This window comes from Cinclus cinclus, chromosome 8 (genome assembly GCF_963662255.1).
Source record: "Cinclus cinclus chromosome 8, bCinCin1.1, whole genome shotgun sequence".
Classification (NCBI taxonomy): Eukaryota; Metazoa; Chordata; class Aves; order Passeriformes; family Cinclidae; genus Cinclus; species Cinclus cinclus.
In genome coordinates, this window is record NC_085053.1 from 7070980 (window position 1) to 7094154 (window position 23175).

The following is a 23175-nucleotide window of genomic DNA, read 5'->3' on the forward strand; positions in this document are numbered from 1 at the left end:
ATCTCATTTCCCAGATTAATGAGATCCAACAAATCGTTGCTGCAACATAAAAATACATTATTGTCTGTATTTAAAAAGAAAAAAAACAACAACAAAATGGACTAGACAGGAAAATATTTTGCTACATTTTGTTCTATGGATCTTATGGCTTTTTAAAAGGTGTATAATTTGTAATATAGCTGACTTAAAGGTGCATCTGGAAATATATTAATTATAAAAATTAACTAAAAGTGTACCTGGAATTATGGATGACAAAGTCATTATAGAAATATTATTAATGGGATATGCTGTCACCACTATGTAACTCTCTTCTATTCAAACTTTTCCTTAAGCAAAACTTAGTTGCATTAAAAAAAAAATTTGCAATTTTCTTGTTAATTCTTTATCTTACAATTATGATACACTTTTGAAAATAACTAGTTACACAATATAACCACTTTGAGACAGGGAAGGAAGTCTGCACCACTGTATTTAACTCTTAATTTTTGATCCAGCAGATTACCCCACTCACAGTGTAATGGTTTATGCGATATTTTCTCAGGGCACATAAAACCCTCTCATTCTCTCATGCAAATATATTCAAAACAAGGGCAGACTCTGCGTCCAAGACTGATACATGCACAAAATTTTCCATTAATTGCAACACTACAACTTCCCCAAGACATCATGTTGGGAGAATGCTAAAAAGAAACAAAACCCAAAAAAAATCCCACCAAAGCAAAACAAAACCGACCCAGTTTCTGAAAAATCTAAAACTTTGTCAGCAAAATATCAAACAGTTAGAAATCATTGTGAGAGTTTTGGGAATGCTTGTATTTGTATTATTTCAGCAATTCTGCCTGTAAAAGGAAAAGGGACTTGGCAGACAAACTCAATAACAGGCTTTGAGAATAAGACCTTGTGGGCTGAGTTTCATGCTAACAGGAAACTGCTCAGTCTGGATTTAATCAAGAGGGCATCTCTTCACTGACACAACCAGGCTGCCCAAAGGCAAAGGAGTTTTCATGTTTGCTTCAGAACTTTCTGCTCAGAGGAGCACTCTACTCACTGCTATGAAAACAAGGCTCCTAAAGCTCTTTGCAATTTTTGTCAGGGGTGCAGGGTGACCGCTGTTAGTGGTACCAACAAACACACCAGTTTTGCACTGTTTTGTGCATCTAAAGGACAAAAAAAAAAGTCCTCTAGCTCCTCTTTGTCTCCTCAGCACCGTCTCCAGCAGTCTAACAGAGATCTCAATATTTCAGGGCTTTGGTAACATTTTCTTGATCCTATAAAACAAACAGATATGGCATTTTATAGTCTGATTTGTCTTTTAAAATCTCGCTTTGATTTTTCAGGCAACAGATTATAACCTTGATAATCCGCAAGTGTAAGTGATGAGCACGTAGCTTCCTACAAGACAGACAACATCTTTCAAAAGCAAATGTAGGAAGATTAAACTGAGGTATGTCCTTGCAAATCCTTATTTTCTGAGTCTGTGTGCGTACTAATGTAGTGGAATTCCAACAACTTTACTAACCCTTGACAATGCTGTGTCTTTGGAGGGGCCCACTGTCTTCAAGGTGATCATCTTACAGCATTACAGCACAAAACATTACCTACATACACAGTTCTTGATGAAATAGGAGAGCTCCATGCAGACCAAAACACATCGAGGCTGAAAAGCTTCCTCCAAGCACTACCTGTTAAGCTCCAGTGGGAATATAAATTAACTACAGATGCCACTGTTGCCTAAATAAGTGCTACAGCCTAGCAAGAGGGATTACAGACTCAAGAGAAAAAGGAAAGTTAAAACTCTGATCAGGACAGAACCAGGCTGGTACCCAAACAGGCATACAGAACTGTAGTCATTGTTTTAGAAATAGCACTGGAAACAATTGCTTTCACCCAAAAACCCCCACTGCTCTGCAGGTTTTTTCCAATGCAAATATTATCTGCTGAGGTTCTGGAAGTGAGAATCGTGGAATGAAATCAATCTAATTGTTTTTCATTGCGTTGACTGGAAAAAAATACTAAACCAACTGGGATGAACAATAAGAAAAGGAGATAGCAAATATTCTTCAGCCTCTCTCATTTGAAACATTACCACTCCACTAAAGATTTGTTTTATTCAGAAATTCTGGAGTTATTTTTAGGAGCATTTAACTAACACTCTGAATGCATTTTTACCAATTTTGACAGATTTTTTTAATGCTTTTCACTTTTCTTGAAACTTACAGCTTTTCCAGATGGAGAGTTTTCCACTCTGCTTTTATTAACTTACTGGACAGGCACCCTATGCTGAAAAAAAAGTGCCTGAAGTGCAGTAACATGTACATTAACTCAAAATAAAGCACTCTAATCAAGATTGTCACTGTTTGTCTAAATATGAGTCTGCTTTAACCTTCTGAAAGTAGGAATTAGATGCTCTTCGTGATTACTTTTTTCACATTGCTACCTTACACACAGGTTCTTCAACACGTATCTTTAATCTACACTCATTCTTGGGGGAAATAAAAAAAATAGGGGGGGAAAACAAAAATCATATCATGGAATGATTGAACTTGAAAAGCTTCAGAAATATAAGCATCCATAATGTCAGTCTAAGAAAAACCTAAAATATCCTTCATTTAACATGCAGGCACACATGAAATTTAGTTGTCTTAGTCAAGTATTACTAATCAATTAGTCAAGTATTATTGATTAATACTTAGCCAAGTATTTTGATAAAGAACAACCACAAAGGCATTTAACAACTTTCCTGACAAAGCATTTCCTTCCAACAAAGGCCCCAGCGGAGTTGGAGTTTAAAACCGAGGGGACGGATGCGGGATTGCACCGTGGGTGCAGGACAGACACACGGACAGACACACGGACAGACCCACAGCAGCTGACACTCATGCGCACTGACCCCCCAACTCCACCACATGACCTTTGAACAAAAAAACCCTCTGAGAAGCGCCGGTTTTGCCCGAACAATGCCCCACAGCAGCGCCTGTGCTAATCTTATCCCGCAGAGTCACAAGGAGTGTTTGTGGGCCGGGCCAGGCCGCGGCCCTGCCGCCCTCACAGCCGTGGGCCCCGCAGGCCCCGCGCTGCCGCCACTGCGAACACCCGGCCTGGGGAAAACTGCGGATTTGGAAAAGAATTTCCAGCCTTGGAAAGCCTGCAGGGCTTGGGTGTCCCGCAGACAAAGGCAGATGCTTTTATGCTAGAGTGCACTTGGGAAATGAAATGAAATAAAATTATGCCAAAGCTCCCCACAGAACTCTCTCCACTTCGCCAACTCTCATTTCCTCATTTTGGATACTGTTAAAAGAAAACAAACAGCAAAACCTAACAACAAACAAACACACCAAACAAAGATTTCAAAAAGAAAAAATAAAAACAATAACGCCCACTCAAAACCAGAACTCTACATAATGACTGCGCCAAACTCAGAAGCCAAAATAAGTTTATGAACTCTTTGCTAAGCTCCGAAAAGGAGGGGGATTCCTGGATTTCCAAAGCTCCACCCTTTTCCTTTCCTTTCTTGCCACATAAATACCCATTCTTGGCAGCGACCCAGAGTTTCCAGGACCAATTAATTCCACGATCATGACACAAAAGGCATTCTTGTTTTCTCCGGCTGGTATCTGTCCCAAGCGCTGGCACACAGTCACAAAAGCTGTGAGGCAGATTTACAGGGAAAAACAGAAAAGGAAAAAAAAAAAATCCTCTTAGGCGAATGCTGCTGCTCAGTTAGAACCTTTTCACTCAGACACCTTGCAGCCACTCCGGGGAAAATAAGAAACAAGAGGCATTCCATGGTGCTGAGCTGCGCATTCTCACCCCTTCTGAAAGGGATGCAAATTTAGACTCATTTGGATATCGGTGAATTTTGTGGGACCAGCTGTACAGGATCAAAGCAAAAGTAAAGAAGCCTAATTCACAAATCTCTCTCTGCATGTATCTAAAGGAGTTTTAGCAAGTGCATTACTAAATTGAATCTTCAAAGAGGTCTAGGTCAAAATGGCATTGTGCAGCTCTAACAAGTGGTAGAGTGCTTATCCAGCCATGGGAACATAGAAATTCCTGCTCTGAATTTACCCACTTGGAACCACCTGTGCAGCAAAGGAATGCAGCCACATTATTCATAGAGGATAAAGTCATCCAGGAGGTTCACTGTCCAGCATACAAGGCTTTTAAAGAAAAAAAAAAAAATTTACCTGAACAGCTCCAGATCACCATCTCTACCTTTTATGATTTATGCACTTACCCTCTCGTCACTTCCTACCTACAAATGCTCCCTCTCGTCCTGCCTCTCACCTCTCTTGTGAGAAAGACTTTTAACAAAACCAGTACAGGGCCTCTCACCCTCTTCTCTTGTGTGATTTGGTGTCATCGTTGAGTTAACTGAACCTGAATCATCAGATTATTGATGTTTCTTTTTTGTTTGTTGTGTTTCACAGATTGGCAGTTCAGCGTAACACTGTTCCCTCTTAGGCATGCCAGGGATGTGTTATTTTCATAACTTGTATTATTAAATATTCCTTGTGGTGGTTTTGATTGGACATGGAAGCTTAGCAAGTTCCTAATTTAAAACTGAAAAGCTAGAGAAAGAAACCAGTAAGTCAGGTAAGACTCTTAGTCATGTGCATCTTATATTGTAGGAGGAATAGCTGTCATCAAATGACATTTACTACAAACACTCTTATAATCCAGTAAATAAGTGTGTCCTGTACTAAGTATCTTCCCAAACCCCTTCTGTATTAGAAGAAAATTATTCGTAAAACTCAGTATCCTCCTCTCTTCAGTGCCCAGAAACACCAAAATGTCCAATCCCCAAACCAAGCAGTAAATAAATATTCGAAATAATAAACAGCTAAGTGAGCAGAGCACCAGGATGAAGGCAAGGAAATGGGTTTTGGTGCCCATTCTGGCAGTACAACCAGCTCATTTTCTAAAATATTTTGACTTCTGAAGCCAAAGGAAGTGTTACACAGTGTCTCCTTGACAGAAGAGCTCTACAAAGTCTCCCGGTCCTTGCATAAAACAGCAGTGATTAATTGTGAAAACAACTAACAGCTTTTCCAGGTATGGATTACAGAATGTCCCTAAGGAGGTAAAGGCAGCTAAGGCAGCTCTCCTGTGCCCCACAAATAGTAATTACTGCTTCTGCTCACAGCCTTCATCTTAACTCCTCTTCCTCCTTCCCCACATTCTCACGGCTTCCAGCCTGCCCTGGAAATCTGGAGGTGCCAAAGCACCCCGGAACCATTACTGGGAGCCATAAGGGAGAAGAGGTGCTGAACAAAGAAAACAAGTATAAAAGGTGGCAGATAGCTCAAACATTTCATTGGAGTCTGAAACAGCTTCTTGTGATTCTGATTATAGATTAGGGGGAGAGGAACAGTGCACCTGCCACCTGAAGAATACTGAGAGGTTCAACCTCATTGCACAGCAAATTCTGCATTTATATACAATATTTCTAAGCTACCTTGATGTTAAAAATGACAACTCTATGCCTACCCTAAGAAATGCCAGAGGAAAGCTATTATTCAAATGTTTGTGAAACAGTGGTCAGCAAAGCTCTTTGCCATGTTTCTTTCATAAGAAATGCTGAAATACACTGCCATTTTTTTATAAATATCAAACATAGGAAAAAGAGGGGATGACTGATACTAGCACTAACACAGTCAGACAGATTTCATATGGTATCACGATTTTTGACTACCAACAGAATACTCGTCCTGTGACAAGTCACACTATTTTCTATCTCCTTCCAGAAATGTAATTTAAACTAATTGTGGAGCTCATCATCACTTTCTGCTCAGTCAGTAGAAACAAAGAAGGTCCTGTATGAGGCAGCAGGCAACAGTGCTAAATTCAAAATGGATTTAAGGATGCCACAAGTAATAATTCTGTTGCATAATAGTAGCACAAATGCATATTACATAACCCAAAATGCTTTTATTCATCCTAATTGTATTGTTGGCTCTCCTTTCACACTGTAAAGCTTGCTCAAGCGGTACACAGAAATTAAATTTATACTGAGTCATGAAATCGGTGTAAACTGCCACTGTATCCAGCGTAAACAAGGCAAGAGAGATAAATTAGTAATAGTATGAATAGGTGAAAATCAGACATGTAGGTGAGGGGAGATGAAATGCCCTCTGACAGAGGAGAAAATACTTAGCAGAAGACTGATTCATATTTTAAAGTAAACTGAACTTGGAACAAGGTATTTTTATGGAACAACAAATACCCAGGAAATGCTGCTAACATGTCTCATAATAATTACTGTGAGCAATATCTAATGCCAATTTTTTCTAAGCTTATAAAAATAAATAGGGTAGCAGTCAGTAACCACTTTTATGACCGTAGCATGAAAACATACCTAAACTGCGTTATAAACTTCATTTCCATGGTTGTGCTTCTTACTACCCTTTGTTTTGAAGCTAAGACGCCTCTCCAGGGTGGGGTCTGAGTAGAAAAAGCAGTAATAGGAAGCTAAGGTTTACTTATATTAAGTGTTACCAGCTTGAATATTTATTAACGTGCTGAAAGAGTCCAAAAATGTTAGCATTAGTCCAGGCCAAACTGCATTTTTACTATATTATCTAGACATCACAGGGATGAAGTATGGTATTTCCTGGTGTTCTCCTGCATGCACACCCCCCTAGAGAGCCAGGGAGTGACTGTGTTTGGCTACACGTGTGTCTGCGAGCGATGGCAACATCCTTGTCCCAGTTGTACAGGTATTTTCTCTGAGAAATTCTGCATTTCACCAGACCTGCAGAAGCATGTGACAACTGAACTACCACACACCTACACGAATTACTGCATTCTCCTAACTATAGCACCAGTCATGAACCCTCCTCTTCTGCCCCAGCACAAATGGTGTGAGCTGGCCCTGAGCCCTCTGCAGATATTTGTGTTTTGGTTTAAGAATGCTGCATTGCACTTGGACTGAAATCCTTAGGCAATGGACATAAATCAAAACACATAATTATGTGGAAGTACTGAGTCAGAATACAAAGTATAGCTTACAAGTAAGGGGGGAGGGGGGGGAGCCAGATAAATCAGAAGTTGTCCACATTGGTTTGATTTTTCTTCTTTTTTGAGGGGGTTGTTGTTTAACTACCCACCAGGAGTTAATAGCTTACCCTCTGCTCTTCCCTGTCCTGCTCTCCCTGACCACCTGATGTTTTCCTGAACAAAGTGCCTGTTTTTGCAGGAAGAATGCAAGCGTCATGCTTTAAGTAAGTGTGCAAGAGTTCATTCACATTTTCTCTGCTCCAGGGAGCCAGGAGCCTGAGCACAGCCAGAATCAATCCGAAGCACTCCATGGGAGGAATGCACAGGCCTAAGATCTGCCTTCCAAGTGAAACACGTTCTTGTTACTCATGGGGCATTTCCAACAGCAGCACAATGGCTGCCATCTCCAAACCAAAACACCCGCCCTGCCCTAAAGGGTTTCTACTCTAAAAAACACAAAATGCATCAGAAGTACAGCCAGAGATTACTACAAACCAAGCAAACAAAAGCAGAGGTATATCTTCATAATAATTTTCTTGCTGCATTTGCATAGAATATTTAAACCAGGTTTCAAATGCACCTCAGGAGCATTTAATTAATCTCTTTTGCACTGAAGACAACAGCTAATCCAGGTGGGTGTATTGACTTGTTGCATCCCAACACCAACACATCTCTGAAATGTTATGAACCTCATCTGACAAGTTCTATCAACAGGAATCCTCTAAACAACTGAAGGACATTCTGTGTTCAATTCGAGTCAAAACAGAAACTCAATTTACTCAATATACGCGAGCTTGTGTGGGGCCTAAAATATATTTAGGAGGGAATAAAACCCTAGCTAGCTCTAACGTGATGGCCTATTTCTGCTTTAGGATTTATAGATACTAACAAGGAGCCACTAGGATCTGGCAGTCTGATGAGATCTACCATAACTTTCCAGTTTGAAGCCCAAGGTCTATCTCAAAGCATTTAGTGATTCCCTATTGTTCAATCATTCTGAGATCTTTCAATGGAAAATACCACTTGGTAATAAAAACATGTTGTTTTACCTGCACAGAGAGCCCATGGACTCTACAGAAAGGAAGAAACAGCTACTGACTGGAAGAAAGGTTGGGTCTCCCGAGTGAGAAAGGCGGTACAAAGCAGGTGAAGGGGTAGGAGGAGAAAATATAGTAATCCTTTAAACTGCTTTCAGACCAAAAAAGGTGGGAAGAATAGAAGAGAAAAAAATAGATTAAATGCACTATAATAACAGGATTACTCCACAGAAGCACCTGAAATGCCTATATCTCCTTAGTGCCATTGTGGCCCAGGGGCAGCACTGGTGGCTGCTGTCATAGCCATATGTGGGACATCCATGGAGGTGGCACAGAGGAAAAAGTCAAAACCCCATCAGTCTGCAAGGTTAGTGAACGTCACCATGCAAAGTGGCACAAAGCTTCACACCTGAGGTGGAGCTGCCAAAATCTCATTTTGATTGCCAAAGCTGCTGAAGGTGAGCTATGCTCTGATGTACAACAGATGGCTTATGCAACTAAATGGAGATAAATGTGAGAGGCCACAAAAAAATTCTGCTGAAAGTCCTACCCTCAGAGGTTCCACAGTGGCACACAGATCCAAGAAAAGACCCGAACGCTTACAGTAGGTAGAACATTACATATTTCAGCACAATGCTTGGAAGTGACAACAAAAAGCAAACACAAAGTCTGAGGAGCCCACATGTAGAGTACCATGTTCTGCTCAAGCTGCCTCATTTTTAAAGAAGCTATTGTGAAGCTGAATGGGGTAAAGCAAAGGGCAACCCATACAATCCCTACTTTTGCAGAGTCTAAAACTGCACAGATGAAAACTTTTGCTTTACACACATAAAAAAAGAACAAGATCTGAGCACACAGGGTTCTCCTTAACCAGGAGGAGGTTGCAGGGCTGCTGAAAACCAACCTACACCAACTCCTTGACCATGTGACAATATGGCCCTGACACCTCCTGGGCATTAAAGTCCTCAAGATTCTTTTGATAAGTACCTGTGTTCAATCTTATTCTCCCTCATTAAACATTTGTGGCAAATAAATTTAAACCAGAACTTTATAAAGAGCCACACATAATCATTGTCATTTTAAACTAAACGGGAGGTTTTTCCTCCTCTAAAAATGGCCAGATGCTATAGAGGAAGGTGAAGAAATAACACCCATAACATTCAGAATAACAAGCCTAAAGGAAAAGGCTGTTCTCAGCTTCAGGACGTGTTTGTTTTACCCCTAAATCACAAAAATTAATGTCTTGTCTTTTGAATCTCATGCATTTGCTCACATTCTTTAAATGTTTGATCCTTTCTGAATCCTCCTGGACTTGGCTGGACTCGATTACTTCTGCCAGCAGTAAGTCCCTTCAGGTTAATTACACGCAATGTAAAATCACTAATTTCTTTCCCCCCTTGCTTTCAAAACCACTCTGGAGATAACATGTCCCTTCTCCACTCTCTGTTTTGAAGGCTTTCCCTATAACCTCCTATTCATTGCCAGAATGGAGCCTCAGTCCTGTGAGGATTAATTGTTAAACTTGCACATCAACCCCAGTTGCACCAAGACACAAATATAACAGTCCTCACCTTTTTGGTGTCTCCAAATCTCTTTCCACCTGTGGATCCCATTCTAGTTTTCCTACCTCTGAGATGAGGGCACAAGCACCAGGAACTACTGATGACTTACTGTCATCTCCTTAACAGTATTTTCTAAGCTTCACTCCCTCGTTGCTTGCTGTAACTCAATATTTGAGCTTCCTTTCACAACTGCTATTGCATGGGGGGCAAATGCTTCCACAGAACTCTGGGCTCTCCTAAACCCGGGTCTTCTCCCCAGGTGCATTTAATTAATTCACTTCTGGTCCTAAATTGTTTCCATATGCTGCTGTGCCTCACTGAGCAGCTGCTCCTTGCTGCATGTGTCACATATGAAGACGATATCCATGTGATAACACTATGAAGCCACTAAATAAATATTACTATGCAGCTCTGACAGCTAATCCATCTCCCCTGACTTTTTTAATGGTTCAAACCCTTCAGCAGCCTCAAAACCCCAGCCTTTTTGAAGTCACATTGTCCCAGAAACACTTTTCACCCATCTCTTCCCCACCTCCCCAATGAAAGGGGAATCTCCCAAACCCAGGCCGCAGCACTGAGGCTGAATTTTAATCCCTACCCAAATCCTACTTTTGTGCTGTGTTGCATTACAACACCCAACATAGTCAGTCTGGAGAAAATCTGCAGCCATGCTTTGAAAGTTATTGGGTGAAAGGTGCTGTAAGAATGCAAGACCATTATCACTTCACTTGGATATGTTTCTGCCTTCCTTGCAGTCCCTGAATTGTCATGCATTAGTGCCATGGTACTAAACTGGAGTATTCAGGCATTAGCATGAGTTCAGTTTGGCCCAAGGTAAAAGGATTTCCATAAACAGTAAATGGATTTCCATATCCAAAACATGTAATTCCTCACTATGGCTTTAAAACCTTATTCAAATTTTTAAAAATAACAAAATAAAATGAAACACACATCCTCATACATCAATAAAATTCTTATTTAATAAGGTATAAAAACTTAACACAGACTTTATAGTTGAGACCTACATGCTAGTGTACCACCCAGGAAGAATTTACAAATCACTTCATGGCCAATGAACATAGTGCTTTTTGGGGTGAATCAAGGCCAAAAGTACTTTTGGGAGACTGCAGAAGCAAAATGTGACACCTTCCCAGAGACACCTGCTGGTGAGCTGCTCAGTGCTTCAGTAATGAGGTTCCAGTTCCCTTTAGGAGCCACCTTTTAAAGTCTCTGATACTATCTTAATGTGGAATTAACATTAAGACATCACACACCTTTTGCCCCTGCTTTTCAAGACACTGCACAGTGACTACACAAAGACAAGCAAGAGCAGGATCCACACCGAGTTAGCATTTATTTACCATTGTTACACAAAATAACCCCGTTTTCTCCAAGGGGCTAAGCCATGATCTGGCTAGTTTGTGCTGGCTTCTTCGCACAGGTGCACACACTTACAGTGCTGGCTAAAGGAAATTATATATTAAAAAAAACAGCAGCAGGAAAAGATGCAAGTTCAAAGCATGCATTTATACACATATTTTTAATTAGCTTTACCAAGGTTAAATTTAAATCCAAGTGTGACTAACATACTTGAAATGCTTCAGCCTGTTCCTTAAATGAAGGCATCAGAACCCAAACAGTGAAACAAATGGTTTCTCCAGGGCTGTTCTCTGTACAACATCTCAGTCCAGTTCATGTGCTGCATCTCACAGGCCTTCCAATGACACATAGCCACATTCCTTGCCAACTCTTCCTTAACCAAACAAGTGACCTAGATCTAGCATTCAAAAAGAAAGTGCCAGTTCCTTTGCAGAGGAAGCAAAATTCGGGGGTTATTCCTTTCACTTACTGCTTCTTAAAAAAGCAAGCAAGATAACACTCAGTGATGTCAGCAGCAAGACAGTCAAGGCACTGGAATTTAGGGAGAACCTGTAGCATCCAAGTAGCAGAGTTTAAAAAAACAGTCATACTGGCTGTCAGAGGAATTCCCAGGGAAAAGCAATTACAGCACAGGATGCCAAGGATGGCATTCTAATCCTGCATGTCACAGGTAAATGCCAAGGGCAAGTTTTGTCCATGAGCAGGCTGGGTGGGAGACATCCAAAATGCAGACACACACAACCAGTGCAGCAACAGAACAGTCTCCAGCAGCTTTACTCAAGAGGCTCTCTTAACTCTTGTTAGTCCACTTAATATAAGAATCATTACCAAGAGGTGCCCCTGCACAGCCCCAGGAAGGAAGGCTGCCCCTGTCTCTCCCTAGCTCCTCATGGCCGTGCCAGGGTATCCCAGCCCTAAATCAGCCTTTGTACCACCACAGGATTAAAGCACTGCCACCCTGGCAGGCCTTGGCAGCTTGGAGTGGGAGGTTTTACACTCAACTGAGAGCATAACACTGTGCTACAAAACCAGTCACCCTTCTAATTATGCATTTTTGATTTTGAACTGGGAAAGTAATGGACAGTAATCTTTCAGGCTTCCTTTTTAAACCTCTTAATAGGCTCAGTTTCCATTTCTGAGTGTCTGTTACACACACAGCCTCTATTAACCAGCTGATGACTGTATCCAAGACTGTTACTTAGGATATCCTTGGAGCCTAAACCAGGAAGCCAGAAGAAAAATATTCCATGAGAAGTCATTAATAAGGGCTATGAATAGTACCATGGTACTATTACACCCACAACTGAAGGAAGGACAGGAGGGAAGAGCCTACTCCAAACCAAAAGACAAGCTAAGTGAGATGCCAAAGCTTTCTTTTGGATAACCGTGTAAATATCTACAGATAAAATCATTCTGTTCCCTCTGAATAAGGTACTTTGTGGGTCTCCAGCACCCAACAGGCATATTCCCCCAAGCAAAACCAATGTGAGCACACCCCATCCTTTTTCTTTCTCCAAGACAGCTCCTCAGAGACCTTGGAGTGGACAGTAGCACAGCTCAGTTTCCATAGGAAGCCTGTCAGCTCCTTGGGAGCTGCTTTTCTACTTCTGCCAAATACACGGCCAGAACTGCACGCTGGCCTTGCTCTGGGCAGTCAGGACAGGCTGAGGGAAGCTGATTAAAGAGTGCTTAAGCCAAAAGTGACCAACACGTGCTCTAAATCAAGAGACAAAACAGCAAGCTGCAGCAAGGACAATGATCAGCCAAGCCCTTGGCTGCTGCTTCCACAGGAAACTACACTCGACCAGAACATCTGGGATCTAAGGGTAGGATGAAAAAGAAATCACAGAGCTGGCTCAGAAGGGACCGTGGGAGGGCAGGAGCAGGCTCAGAGAAAATGTGAGGTTTTGCTTCTTCCTAAATGTTGATGATTCCAGGCACCACTTAAATCTTAACCCATAGTTCGGAGGTCTGTGCTGGAAAAAAAGAAATCCAGACTAAAGCTTCTTTTCTGATCAAGTCAGAGAGATGGTTGTGTCCCAGGTCCCAAATGGGATACAGATTAGTGAGCCACAAGTTTCTGCAACGTTCTTCTGTCTGAACTCTCCAGCACAAACTTCCTGCCAATGTATGTGACTGGGGAAGCGTTTAGAAGCCAAGCTTGTGGTCACATGCAGTTTTATGTGCAAGGCAATCACTCGCACTAAATTTTAAAAAATATTTATATTAAAAATAAACAGACTTTTTAAAATTAAAAATTTATTTTTAAAACACCACAAAATTCCCAGAAAAGGTAATTATCAAATAATAGCAGTGCTAAGAAAACACAAATATTAAGTGATATATTTGCTACTTTTCAGCTTTTCCCTCTTTTAGCATTTTAAGGAACTGAAAAGCGCCCTTCTAATAGCAGTTCATTGACAATTTTGGAAGAAAATGTTCTGCTACGCACCCAGCATTATAATATTAAAGACACTTTAAGACAAGCTATATATTGCATCCATCTCTGCCTGAGCAAACCCCAGAGACAGAAGTTCAGCTGCAGCCAAAAAAAAAAAGAAAGCAAAAAGTAAAAACCAAGTTTCTAAAATCTCCTCTAGATGTGCAATCCACACCTAATGAAGCCAGGCAGGCTGGCCATAAGTGAGCAGACTATTTATTTAAGACTCAAAGGAAGAGGTGTCCTTGTCATCCATCATTAAAGCAAGAAACTTGATGGTGAGGATGGACTCTCAAAGCTCAGCAATCATTCCAGGTGTGGAGAATCACCAGGAAGGCTTGGGGAACTCCAGCTCCTGGCTGAATTTCCTGTGACCTACCCCACTAAATACTCACACACTGTAGGTCTCTTCCTCACTCCTTCCCACATGAAGGACTGATAGGAGAGACATTTGCAGGTATTCAGGATCCCCTCCTGTCTAAGGGATTCATTCCTCACCATTCCCTCCTCTCCCAGGGCTGGACAGCGGGCAGCCCATCCCTCTCTAACTCCTGGAAGGGGGAGATAAAGCATTCCAGCTGCTTAACAGGGGGCTCGACAATAGTCACTTCACAGCATTCTAAAACCTCGTTTGCATTTATTTTAGTAATCTTGTCCACCCACCTGCACCACACCATGCCTCTATTTTTCCTGCACCACTCCTTCCGCTCCCCCAGTTCCCCCCATCTCCCCACGTACTTCTCCACCCGCTGCTTTTTCCCCTCTCTTCACTGTTTAGTGTTTGCCATAGATCACCAGCTGGAGCTCACCTCCCTCCCCGTGCCATTCCATCCGCACTGTCAGCATACTGCTCCTGGCCACAGAAATTCAGTATTTAGCAGCTGATCTCCTTTTACATCCACTGTCTGGCTGTTCTTACCTACTTCTGGCTACAGTATGACTCAACTCGTCTCTGTTTCATTTCACGGGTACCTGGCTGTCAGTTCAAGATCAAACCCCCCCCCCCCCCCCCCCCCAGAACATTTGTCTCTTATGCTTTGGTGCCTTTTCTTCACGGACAATAGCACCACCCTCTTTGACATCCAGCCTCCCTATGGGCTGGATTCACATCCTCAGAGGAAAGCTGAATCCCATTTTTCAGGCTTTTACTGAAAATAAAGTTTCAAAACACAACATTCTCTTTCTAACCACATCTTTCAAATTCCTTGCTGCGCTCCCAAACCTTCCCTTCCAGTTACCAATATGCCTTTTTCTCTAGCCTGACATAACGGCATTCAAACTGCTGATTGTCCACCCCAAATCCTCCTCATCCCCTCTCCTGAGTGTGTGCCATCCATATGTACAGAGCCCCACTTCTCCATCCTTTTCTCTCACAAAGATGTCAGGCCATGTATCTTAGCTTCCATGGCTTTTGTAGCTTGCTCCTCTCTCTCTCCAGGAGCCTGGAGACCTCTCAAAAATCTATCCTGGCGACACCAAAACCCACTCTCGTGTTAAAAAAAAAAAAAAAAAAAAGAAAAAAAAAAAAAAAAAGCATTCATGCTTTCTCCGGTTGAATCTATCGTGTTTGGGAGGGATTCTCTATAATATTTCTAGAAGGAACACATGACTTCTGAAGTTTTGACACCAATTATCAGCTAAGACATGTGTACAGACAATCCTCTTTAAATACCACGTCTGCACATTCTTTTAAGTCAAAGCAGTGATTTAGTGCAGCATCTCTCACAATACTGAGCTCCCACTAGAGCTTTTAATATTCCCTAATACTCTAGTGCTTAAAGTCTTAAGCTTTGCTAAATATTTAGTGACTAAGTATATGGTAACAAAAGCAGTGGCTATTATTGGCATCCTTTGATGTCTAATATTAAATTTAAAGCTAAGAAATTCAGTGATTATCCAAAAGCTTCACAATTCTGAAAGTTTTGGAACTGCTGATGCCTGCTTAAGTCGCAGCCTGTTTCACTTTTCCTTCTGTTAGTTGTAGAAGTTTGAAACACAAGAAAGACATTTCTGTATTTCAACAGGCAAGTGTTTATGGTGCTTTAGTTGGAATCTTATGATTGGCCTTTAAACAATCCATTCTCTCATTACAGGACCAACCATTCTGTGACCCTGGATGGGTTCTTAGGATGGAGAATCTTAAGGAAGGTTTATTGGACTTGACCTGCCACAATAAACCAGGAGAAGCTCAGTGCCTCAGAAGGGGTCATCATTTACAAGGTTATATTGGGGGGGGGGGGCATCATTTGCAGGACACAAACTGACACTGAAGAAAGTTTTTTTAAAAGTACATCCAGGCATGCATATGATCAATAAGAGTTACTATGTTTGTTACTGTGAAGGCTCAATACTTGCTGATGTACAAATAGGTTGTTGACCTTGAGTCTTCAACCTAAACCTGACTTAGAGCACCATCAAAAAATTAAGATCAACACTACTAAATCCAACCTTGTTAACCTTGTTAATTTAGTGCTAATGCATTTCAAAGCATAGAAAAAGAACTCTTATAAACTCCAGATTAAAAAAAAGAAAAAAGTCACCTGATGACAGTTCTAAAAGAGGCAGTTTGCCTTTTCAAAGCCGAACTGCTGGGGGCAGGGATGGCTCTTCATAAATAATGCTCTGGGTTAGAGGCTATTTATTGATTTCAGGACCACAAAAAAGCCATTAATAAAACAAGATCACAAGAAGAGCTTAAAATACTTTATGTTCTGAAGAGCTCAAGGGAAACAAACAGCCTATATGTTCCTAAATATTTTTAAATAATACACATAAGATTTGGGTTTTTTGCTCATGAAAGAGGCCAGACTGGAAGCCGAACTCATAGATTTATGCCTGGAACAGGTGTGGATTTCTGACACATTGTGTCCCTCCCCACAAACATTCTAACCTGAAAAAAACAACAACAGCCACAGGAACCTGACTGTCACTGCCGTGACCTTGCAGTCCCTGGGCCTCCTATTGGGACAGGAAGCATCAGCTGTGGGGATGACCACATGGTCCCTTCCTTTAAGAACAGGACCAAGGCCTGGCAAAGTCCTTCTGTTACAAGGAACAACGCAGCCCAAGCAAGAAAAAAAAAATACTTTTCTAAACTATGTTTATGGGACACAGACACATTCAAAATTATCTTCACAAAACCAGCTGGGAAACTTGCAGGAGCTCAAATATACTTGGTGGTATTTTTCCTGGTAAAAGCAGGAGGCAGAAATGGGAAATCTGCCACTTGAAGGAAGCTGATTTGAAATTATCTGTTCTGATTAGTATTCTGTGTACTTCTTGGAAACACAGGGAGACTCTAAGCACTATCCGTATGCAGGACAAAATTTGCTTATTTTTTCTGACTCTGGTTTCAGCTCTACTGTATTGCTTTATGTCACAGGAGCTTCACAAGAAAATGACCGGACATAAATCTCAGGGCAGTTTTAAAAGCCTTTAATATACCAAGATGGATGCTACATCAAGCCAAGTTCTTATATTACTGCCTTTGATCCCAAAGAAAAAAAAAATAAACATAGCAAAATACTATGAAAGTTATAGGCATCTCCTGCAGACCTGGCCCCAGCTGCCACAGCTGCACTGCTTCCAATGCAGTGAGGACATTTTTTATCAACTGGGGACTTGGCCTGATAAAGGTGAAGGCACTCAGCAGCATGTCAAATCAACTCTGTGCATTTAAGGTCATTTTACTTACCATTAAAGCCTTCATGCTTTGAAAAACAGTACATTGCTGTAATTCTTGCAGAAATGCAATTAATTTCTCATCTAGCTAAGAAAGCAATACAGAGATAAGACCTAAACCAATATTCCCTTAAGTTCAGAGGAAGTTCTGCTCACTTTGAGGGACTTTCACCAGTCAAAACAACATAACTATTTGTTTGGAGACCTGAGATAGGCTCCTAACAGCAGAAACAAGCCATAATGAGTCTGAAACAACCATTAAATGTTCAGCTTTTCAGGCCATAAACTAGGATCCTTATTTCTGCACCAAGAATCACCTGATACATGGCCACAGCTGGTCAAATTGTTTTTACATGTCAAGAAAAGAGGAAGAGTCAACACAAGGAGAATGTTATTTCAGATGACCCAGGCAGACTAGTTTAGTGCTTGTTTTTTCCTTTTTTTTTAAATATTGAGAGCAGTAGGTGCTGAAAGTTAATATTGTAACAATTCCTGTGGAATTCAACTCCCTGGAGATGGCTCCGAAGTCCATGAGCAGCCCTCCCCAGTTCCCCCCTGCTAGCCTCACTTACCCCCAGCCACCTTGCTCCTTTGTTGGCAGCCTGCTGAATCTGCACTTTTTTAAGGGTGACATTGTAGACAGCTCCATCTTCTACCTCTTCACCCCCATCCTGAAATGTGGTCTGCCAGGTAAAGGAGAAAGAAAAAGAAGATGAAAAGGACCGTTTTCCCCCTTCTGCTGACCACAATCTATCCCAGGTGCTCTGCTGCTCCAGGCAGAGCAGAGATGGGCAGCACAAAGCAAACACAACAATCAAAGCAATCCAGGATACCCTTAGGTTTAGGGAGCACTGGAGATATTCTTGGCAAGCTGTCCTTTCCTGTGGTATCGAGGCACCCTGACTTTCCATTTAACTGTTTTTCCCAGACTAGCACATATTTTAAATAGTTGCATAAAGTCTTCTAAGGAAAGAGTTTGGTTTTGATTAGCAGTCGTCTCTTTCCCCTTCGCTACAGCAATTAATCTCTTTGGCCTTTCATTTAGGGAAGGATTCGCACTTTTAAAACTGCTGAATTACTTCGGCAGCCTTGAATCTTTGAAGCTACAGAGCATTTAAAACACAGCGACATTTTAATAGTCTTGAGAAGGAGGGATCTGAAGCGCTTGTGATTTACTCTTCCAAAAACCTATTATTTCAAGAACAAGAAAGAAAAACCCAAGCAGCTTTAGAGCCGGGGGGAGGAGTGGGGTGGGAGAGAACGGTTAAAACTCGTTAAGTAAAAAGCCGAAGATAATAAAGCAGAGTACAATGTCTCCCTGTTTTCCAGCGTACGAGTGATGTAGGCACTCTGCTCGGAACCGGGCACGGCATATCCCGGTACCAGGCACAGCATCGCTGGGCAAGGCAGCCGGCATCGGACACGACACTCCTGGCACTAGGCACAGCACCGTCCGGCACCGGGAGCGGCACCGTCCGGCACCGGGAGCGGCACCGTCTGGCACCGGGAGCGGCACCGTCCGGCACCGGGAGCGGCACCGTCCGGCACTGAGCATCGCTGGGCAGCGGGATGGGACCGCAGCAGGGCAGGGCAGGACAGGGCAGGGGACGGGACAGCCGGTTACCATTTTCGCTCTCCACAGCAGTTTCATCCTCGGTGGCTTTCTGGTCGGACGCGCTGCGCTGCGCCCGCCGCGGGCCGGGCCGAGCCGAGCGGCCCCCGTGCTGCGCGGGAGGGACGGGCCGGGGGACGGACGGACGGACTGACGGACGGGGGGAGGCGGCCGTGCCTGGCGCCGCCTCGGGCCGGCCCGTGCAGGGTTTCCTGTTTACGGCCGCAGCCCCGCTCCGAGCGCCCTGCCCGGCTGTGCCCCCGCAGCCCCCGCTCGTCACCGCTGCGGCGCCCGCGTCCTGCCCGGCTCCCAGGGAAGCGCCTCCTCCTCCTCCTCCTCCTCGTCGTCGTCTCCCTTCTCTTCCCCTCCTTCCCTTCCCTTCCCTCCTCTCTCTCCACTGCCGGTGCCCGGGCAGGGCGGAGGGCAGCAGGGGCGACCGCGGGTCAGGTCTTGGGGCTGCCGTAAGGAAGGAATTTTAAGCTATGCTTAACTTTAAGAACTTACTTCTGCCAGTTGGGAAATAAGGAAATTAAAGGTTTTAGTAAGCCCTGCCCTGCAATCGCCGATACTTTTATATTATGTATCGCCCACAAAGAAGCCCCCATGAGCACCTCTGTGGATGCTCTAGCTATAGGCACCTGCGTGCTGACATGACGATCTCAAGACACCCTAAAAACCACACTTCGTTGCCTCCTGAGCTGTCTTTAGTTACCTACTTTTTGGGACTTAAAATAGGGATGATTCAAGTGCACAAATTCCCATGCAAGGCAACGAAAGTGCTAAGAATTGAAACAGACCTCCCAAAGGCCCACACTAACCTCCAGCATGTTCCTGTTTTTATTTTCACCAGTGTTAGTACTGATGACCTGAGGAGCATTGCAGGCTTCGGAGGCTGTCAACACTTCTACCTCTTAACACGAGGAACTTTACAGAATCAAGGAACATTATTTTCAGCTATAAAACCAAGACTGAGCTGTGTGGTCCCAGGTGCTGTGATCACTTGCCAGGCTGTGCTGTTAGGTTTACATGTGTGATTCTGAAGTGACCTGGAATAAGCAGAGATCAATAACCTGACTCAAGTGTGCTGCACCTACAGATTGAAGTGTAGATTTCCCAGAGTCCTGTGGCTTCTTCTGTAAAACTGCAAAGAGCATCCTGAACACTTTAGATCTTGCAAACTGCTCTTCCACATCATAATTTTAATGTGCAGAAAGTGGAGTGTGCATTGAATCCCCCGTGGCCAGCCCAGCAGGTGTGTGAGTACCTGCAGAGCAAATTGCCATTGAACAGGACCCAGCAAATGCATATCCAGCCACAAGAAATACAGCACCAAAGCAAAAAAAAATACTCTGAAATAAAAGTTTTTTTGTTTGATGATGTTCAATCACATGTTTCAGAGTGGATCCTTAGAGAACACCTCATGGACAGACAAGCTCAAGACTTTCCATTCAAGGCAGAGCACAAGCCCTCTCAGAAATTATGTTCCTGAATCTTCTTGGCCACTGACAAGTGACAGAGAGAACCTCCATTGGGTAGGAGCAGCAGGTGACTTCATATAGTTTAGCAGAAAGCTACCGTTTTTATTAATTGGCTTTGCCATTAGTCTTGCACAGAGTTAGATTGGATATACGGTGCCCACACTTTAGAACCATTGAATTGTTTAGATTGGAAACAATCTCTAAGATCACTGAGTCCAATCATGTCACAGTGAAAGGTTACAGAAGGAGCAGTAATCAGACATTCTATTGATAACTGTCTTGCCTTGGGAAAAGGATATTTCAAGGCCCCTAAAAATCTTCCTTATATATGCAAACACTGATTATTTAAAACTGGAAAAGAGAAAAAGCAGATGTAACACTTAATTAGATTTAAAATCCATTATATAGTGCACAAACACTTATTTGAGACCAAGAGACAGAGCTGAAAGCACAGGAAAACATGAAGACCAACCAGGCTCTGATTAATCTAAAAGATGTTCTGTAAAGATCTCAAGGATAGAAGGAAGTCTGAAAAGGAGGAAGAAGTGTCTGCAACTCAGTTTAGTAGAACTGCTGGTTTGCACTTTTAGCAGACTTTAATCACAAAACTGATCTGCACCAATGAACCATGAGGTCAACACTGTGTTAAACATTTGGTTTTTTCCAAGTCATGTTCACATGCAATAACTACATTCCTGCCACAATCAAGCCCTGTGCCTGCCCTTTTTACTGAACCAGAATTGTTCCTGTAATACATCTAAGCACACATTCCCTCCCACTCGCAACAAGAGAGAAGCACAAATCCACTTGTGAATGCAACTTTACATTTCTCACAATGAAATGTTATATAAGAAAATACTTTGAGGTCTGGAAAGCTCTCAGACTGCAGATCATTGACCACTTACAGCCCAACAAGAGCTGGCTGACTGTCCACAGAGAAATAAGGTAGTGGTGGAACGATGATTTTCCCTGGGTTTCAGCTGTTGCTACAGCTGGCACACAGATGCCTGCATGGGAAGACAAAGCACAAGATCTATAAAGCGGCTGGAAATAAAGAACAGCTCATCTGACTGCCCTGCTCAGGGCCTGGCAGGAGGAGAGGAGGAAACAGAAGTCAGAGATACCCGAATATGGAAAGTATTTGGGAGAGCAAAGGAAAAGGACAAAGCAACAAGATGACGTAAGAATGATCCCTGATAGCTTCTCCAGGAAAGAAATCCTACATCACAAAGCCATGTATCTGAGGTGTGCATGCAGCTCACCTTCACTGTGCAAGGATGTTCCCTGGGAGATGGGGATAAAACCACACCGCTGTTAAGCCATGGTTTCAAGGAGGTCCTTTGAATGGCAGTGCCAGCTCAAGCCATTTCCACTCCTTGGTGCTTGAGTAGTCCAGGAGTCAAAACTGATTTTGTGTTGGTTATGTAAGACACTTCCTAGTAACCATGCCTTTGTTGTCAACATTTTTATAGTATTACCTTTTTCTCCAAAGCAATGTCACCTCAAGGGCATTACCTAACTGTTAATTGAAAAATAAAATTCCATGAGACACTCTATTCTGTAGGAAATACAAGAATACATTATATGGAATAAAGCCTGTCCAAAGAGACACCCCTGCAACTGATGATGCCTTTGAAGTGAGTGCCTACAAAAGAAAATAAATACTGTTTCTATTAAGACTATCTCATTAATTGTTATTCATCTGGTTTCTTTAAACCATATTTAGTTCTTGCTTTCTGTTTATGGCACATGCTCTCAATTTTATAACTAACAGGTGCCGTTGCCTACAGTTCTGGAGATTGAATATAAAATAAAAAAAATCATATGCAGGTGAACTACAAAAGCTAGATAATGCAGACACTATAAAAATCAAAACACAAGTAAGTTTTCTGTTGTGTTTCTTTGACAGCCCACTCTGACATGTAGCTTAGCAGCAGGGAGCTCTTCACCATAGACACTACAGGAGATTCACCTGGGAGTGTTCCTTTACGCTGTGCAAACCCAAGTTCCAGTTTCCCACTCCGTTACACAGTTAGTTTGTCATGGGCTGCTTTAGAGCTGCTTAGTATTCAGTGCACTGCAATCTCCTGAAGGTCCTTTATGGCACAAAGCACCTCACAGGCACATACCTCACATTTCATCAACATGGGCAATGCTCTGCACGTGCTGCGAGCTGATGCAGAAGGGAGCAGAGGTGAGCCAGGTCTTCCATCTGCCTCATCTGGTTAAATATATTGGACATGTATATATATATATATTCTTTAAATGACTGAGATGCACTATCGTTACACATCAGCCAGTCAGAAAAGTTGTTAGAATCAAACATTGAATTTCAATTACAAACTACTAATTAATCAAAGCAAACAAAATGCAACATTACACACTGATTTTTGAATGTCTGCAACCTTTGCAAGCCTCACCCCTATGCAAAAGGGAAAACACTGCTCCCCCCTCACTCAGAAAGATGTGATAACGTTATTGCAGCTCAGTAAAGAACCAGACACACAAGTCCATCATAATCTGTCTTCCTGGACACCAGAACTAAACAGAAGCCTTCAAGAAATTGCAAATATTAACCAGCTTCATTGTAAAATGCCAGAGGAAATGCATCAGAGCTCCCATACATAAAACTAAATTAATGATTCATAAGGCTGCATAATTAACTATGCTAAGTCAAAAAATTATGTAGTTAAGGAAGCACATCCAGCCATCCCTGGCCCTCTGATTTCACATGTGATTGCAATTAGATAGGCATGCACTGTTTCACAGGCTGTGCTGTCCAAAGGGACATAATCTCAGATCTGGGGGGCATATCTCCTTCAGGAACAGCAAGTCCTTGGACTCCCATTGGGAAAGCCTTCAAAGCAAATCTGTGTGTAAAACCAGGGGCACATCGCTGGGGCAGTGCACCCCTGCTATGTCATGGGGAGTGTTGTACAGCAGTGTATTGTACTCCCTGAGCCTCTGCCTCCAGAGGAGTGCAAGC

At 42.5% G+C, this 23175-nt stretch overlaps 1 protein-coding gene across 1 annotated transcript in view; it reads right to left on the reverse strand.

Annotated features, from left to right (window-relative positions):
* RGL1 (ral guanine nucleotide dissociation stimulator like 1) overlaps positions 1 to 18750 on the reverse strand; it is a 53280-nt gene extending 34530 nt beyond the window's left edge. The window contains exons 1-2 of the mRNA XM_062497054.1: positions 18724 to 18750; positions 17672 to 17782 (exon numbers count right to left, since the gene is read on the reverse strand). Of these exons, the coding sequence (XP_062353038.1) occupies positions 17672 to 17782; positions 18724 to 18750 (138 nt within the window). The remainder of the gene's footprint in view (positions 1 to 17671; positions 17783 to 18723) is intronic.
* Between the last annotated feature and the right edge of the window lie 4425 nt (positions 18751 to 23175).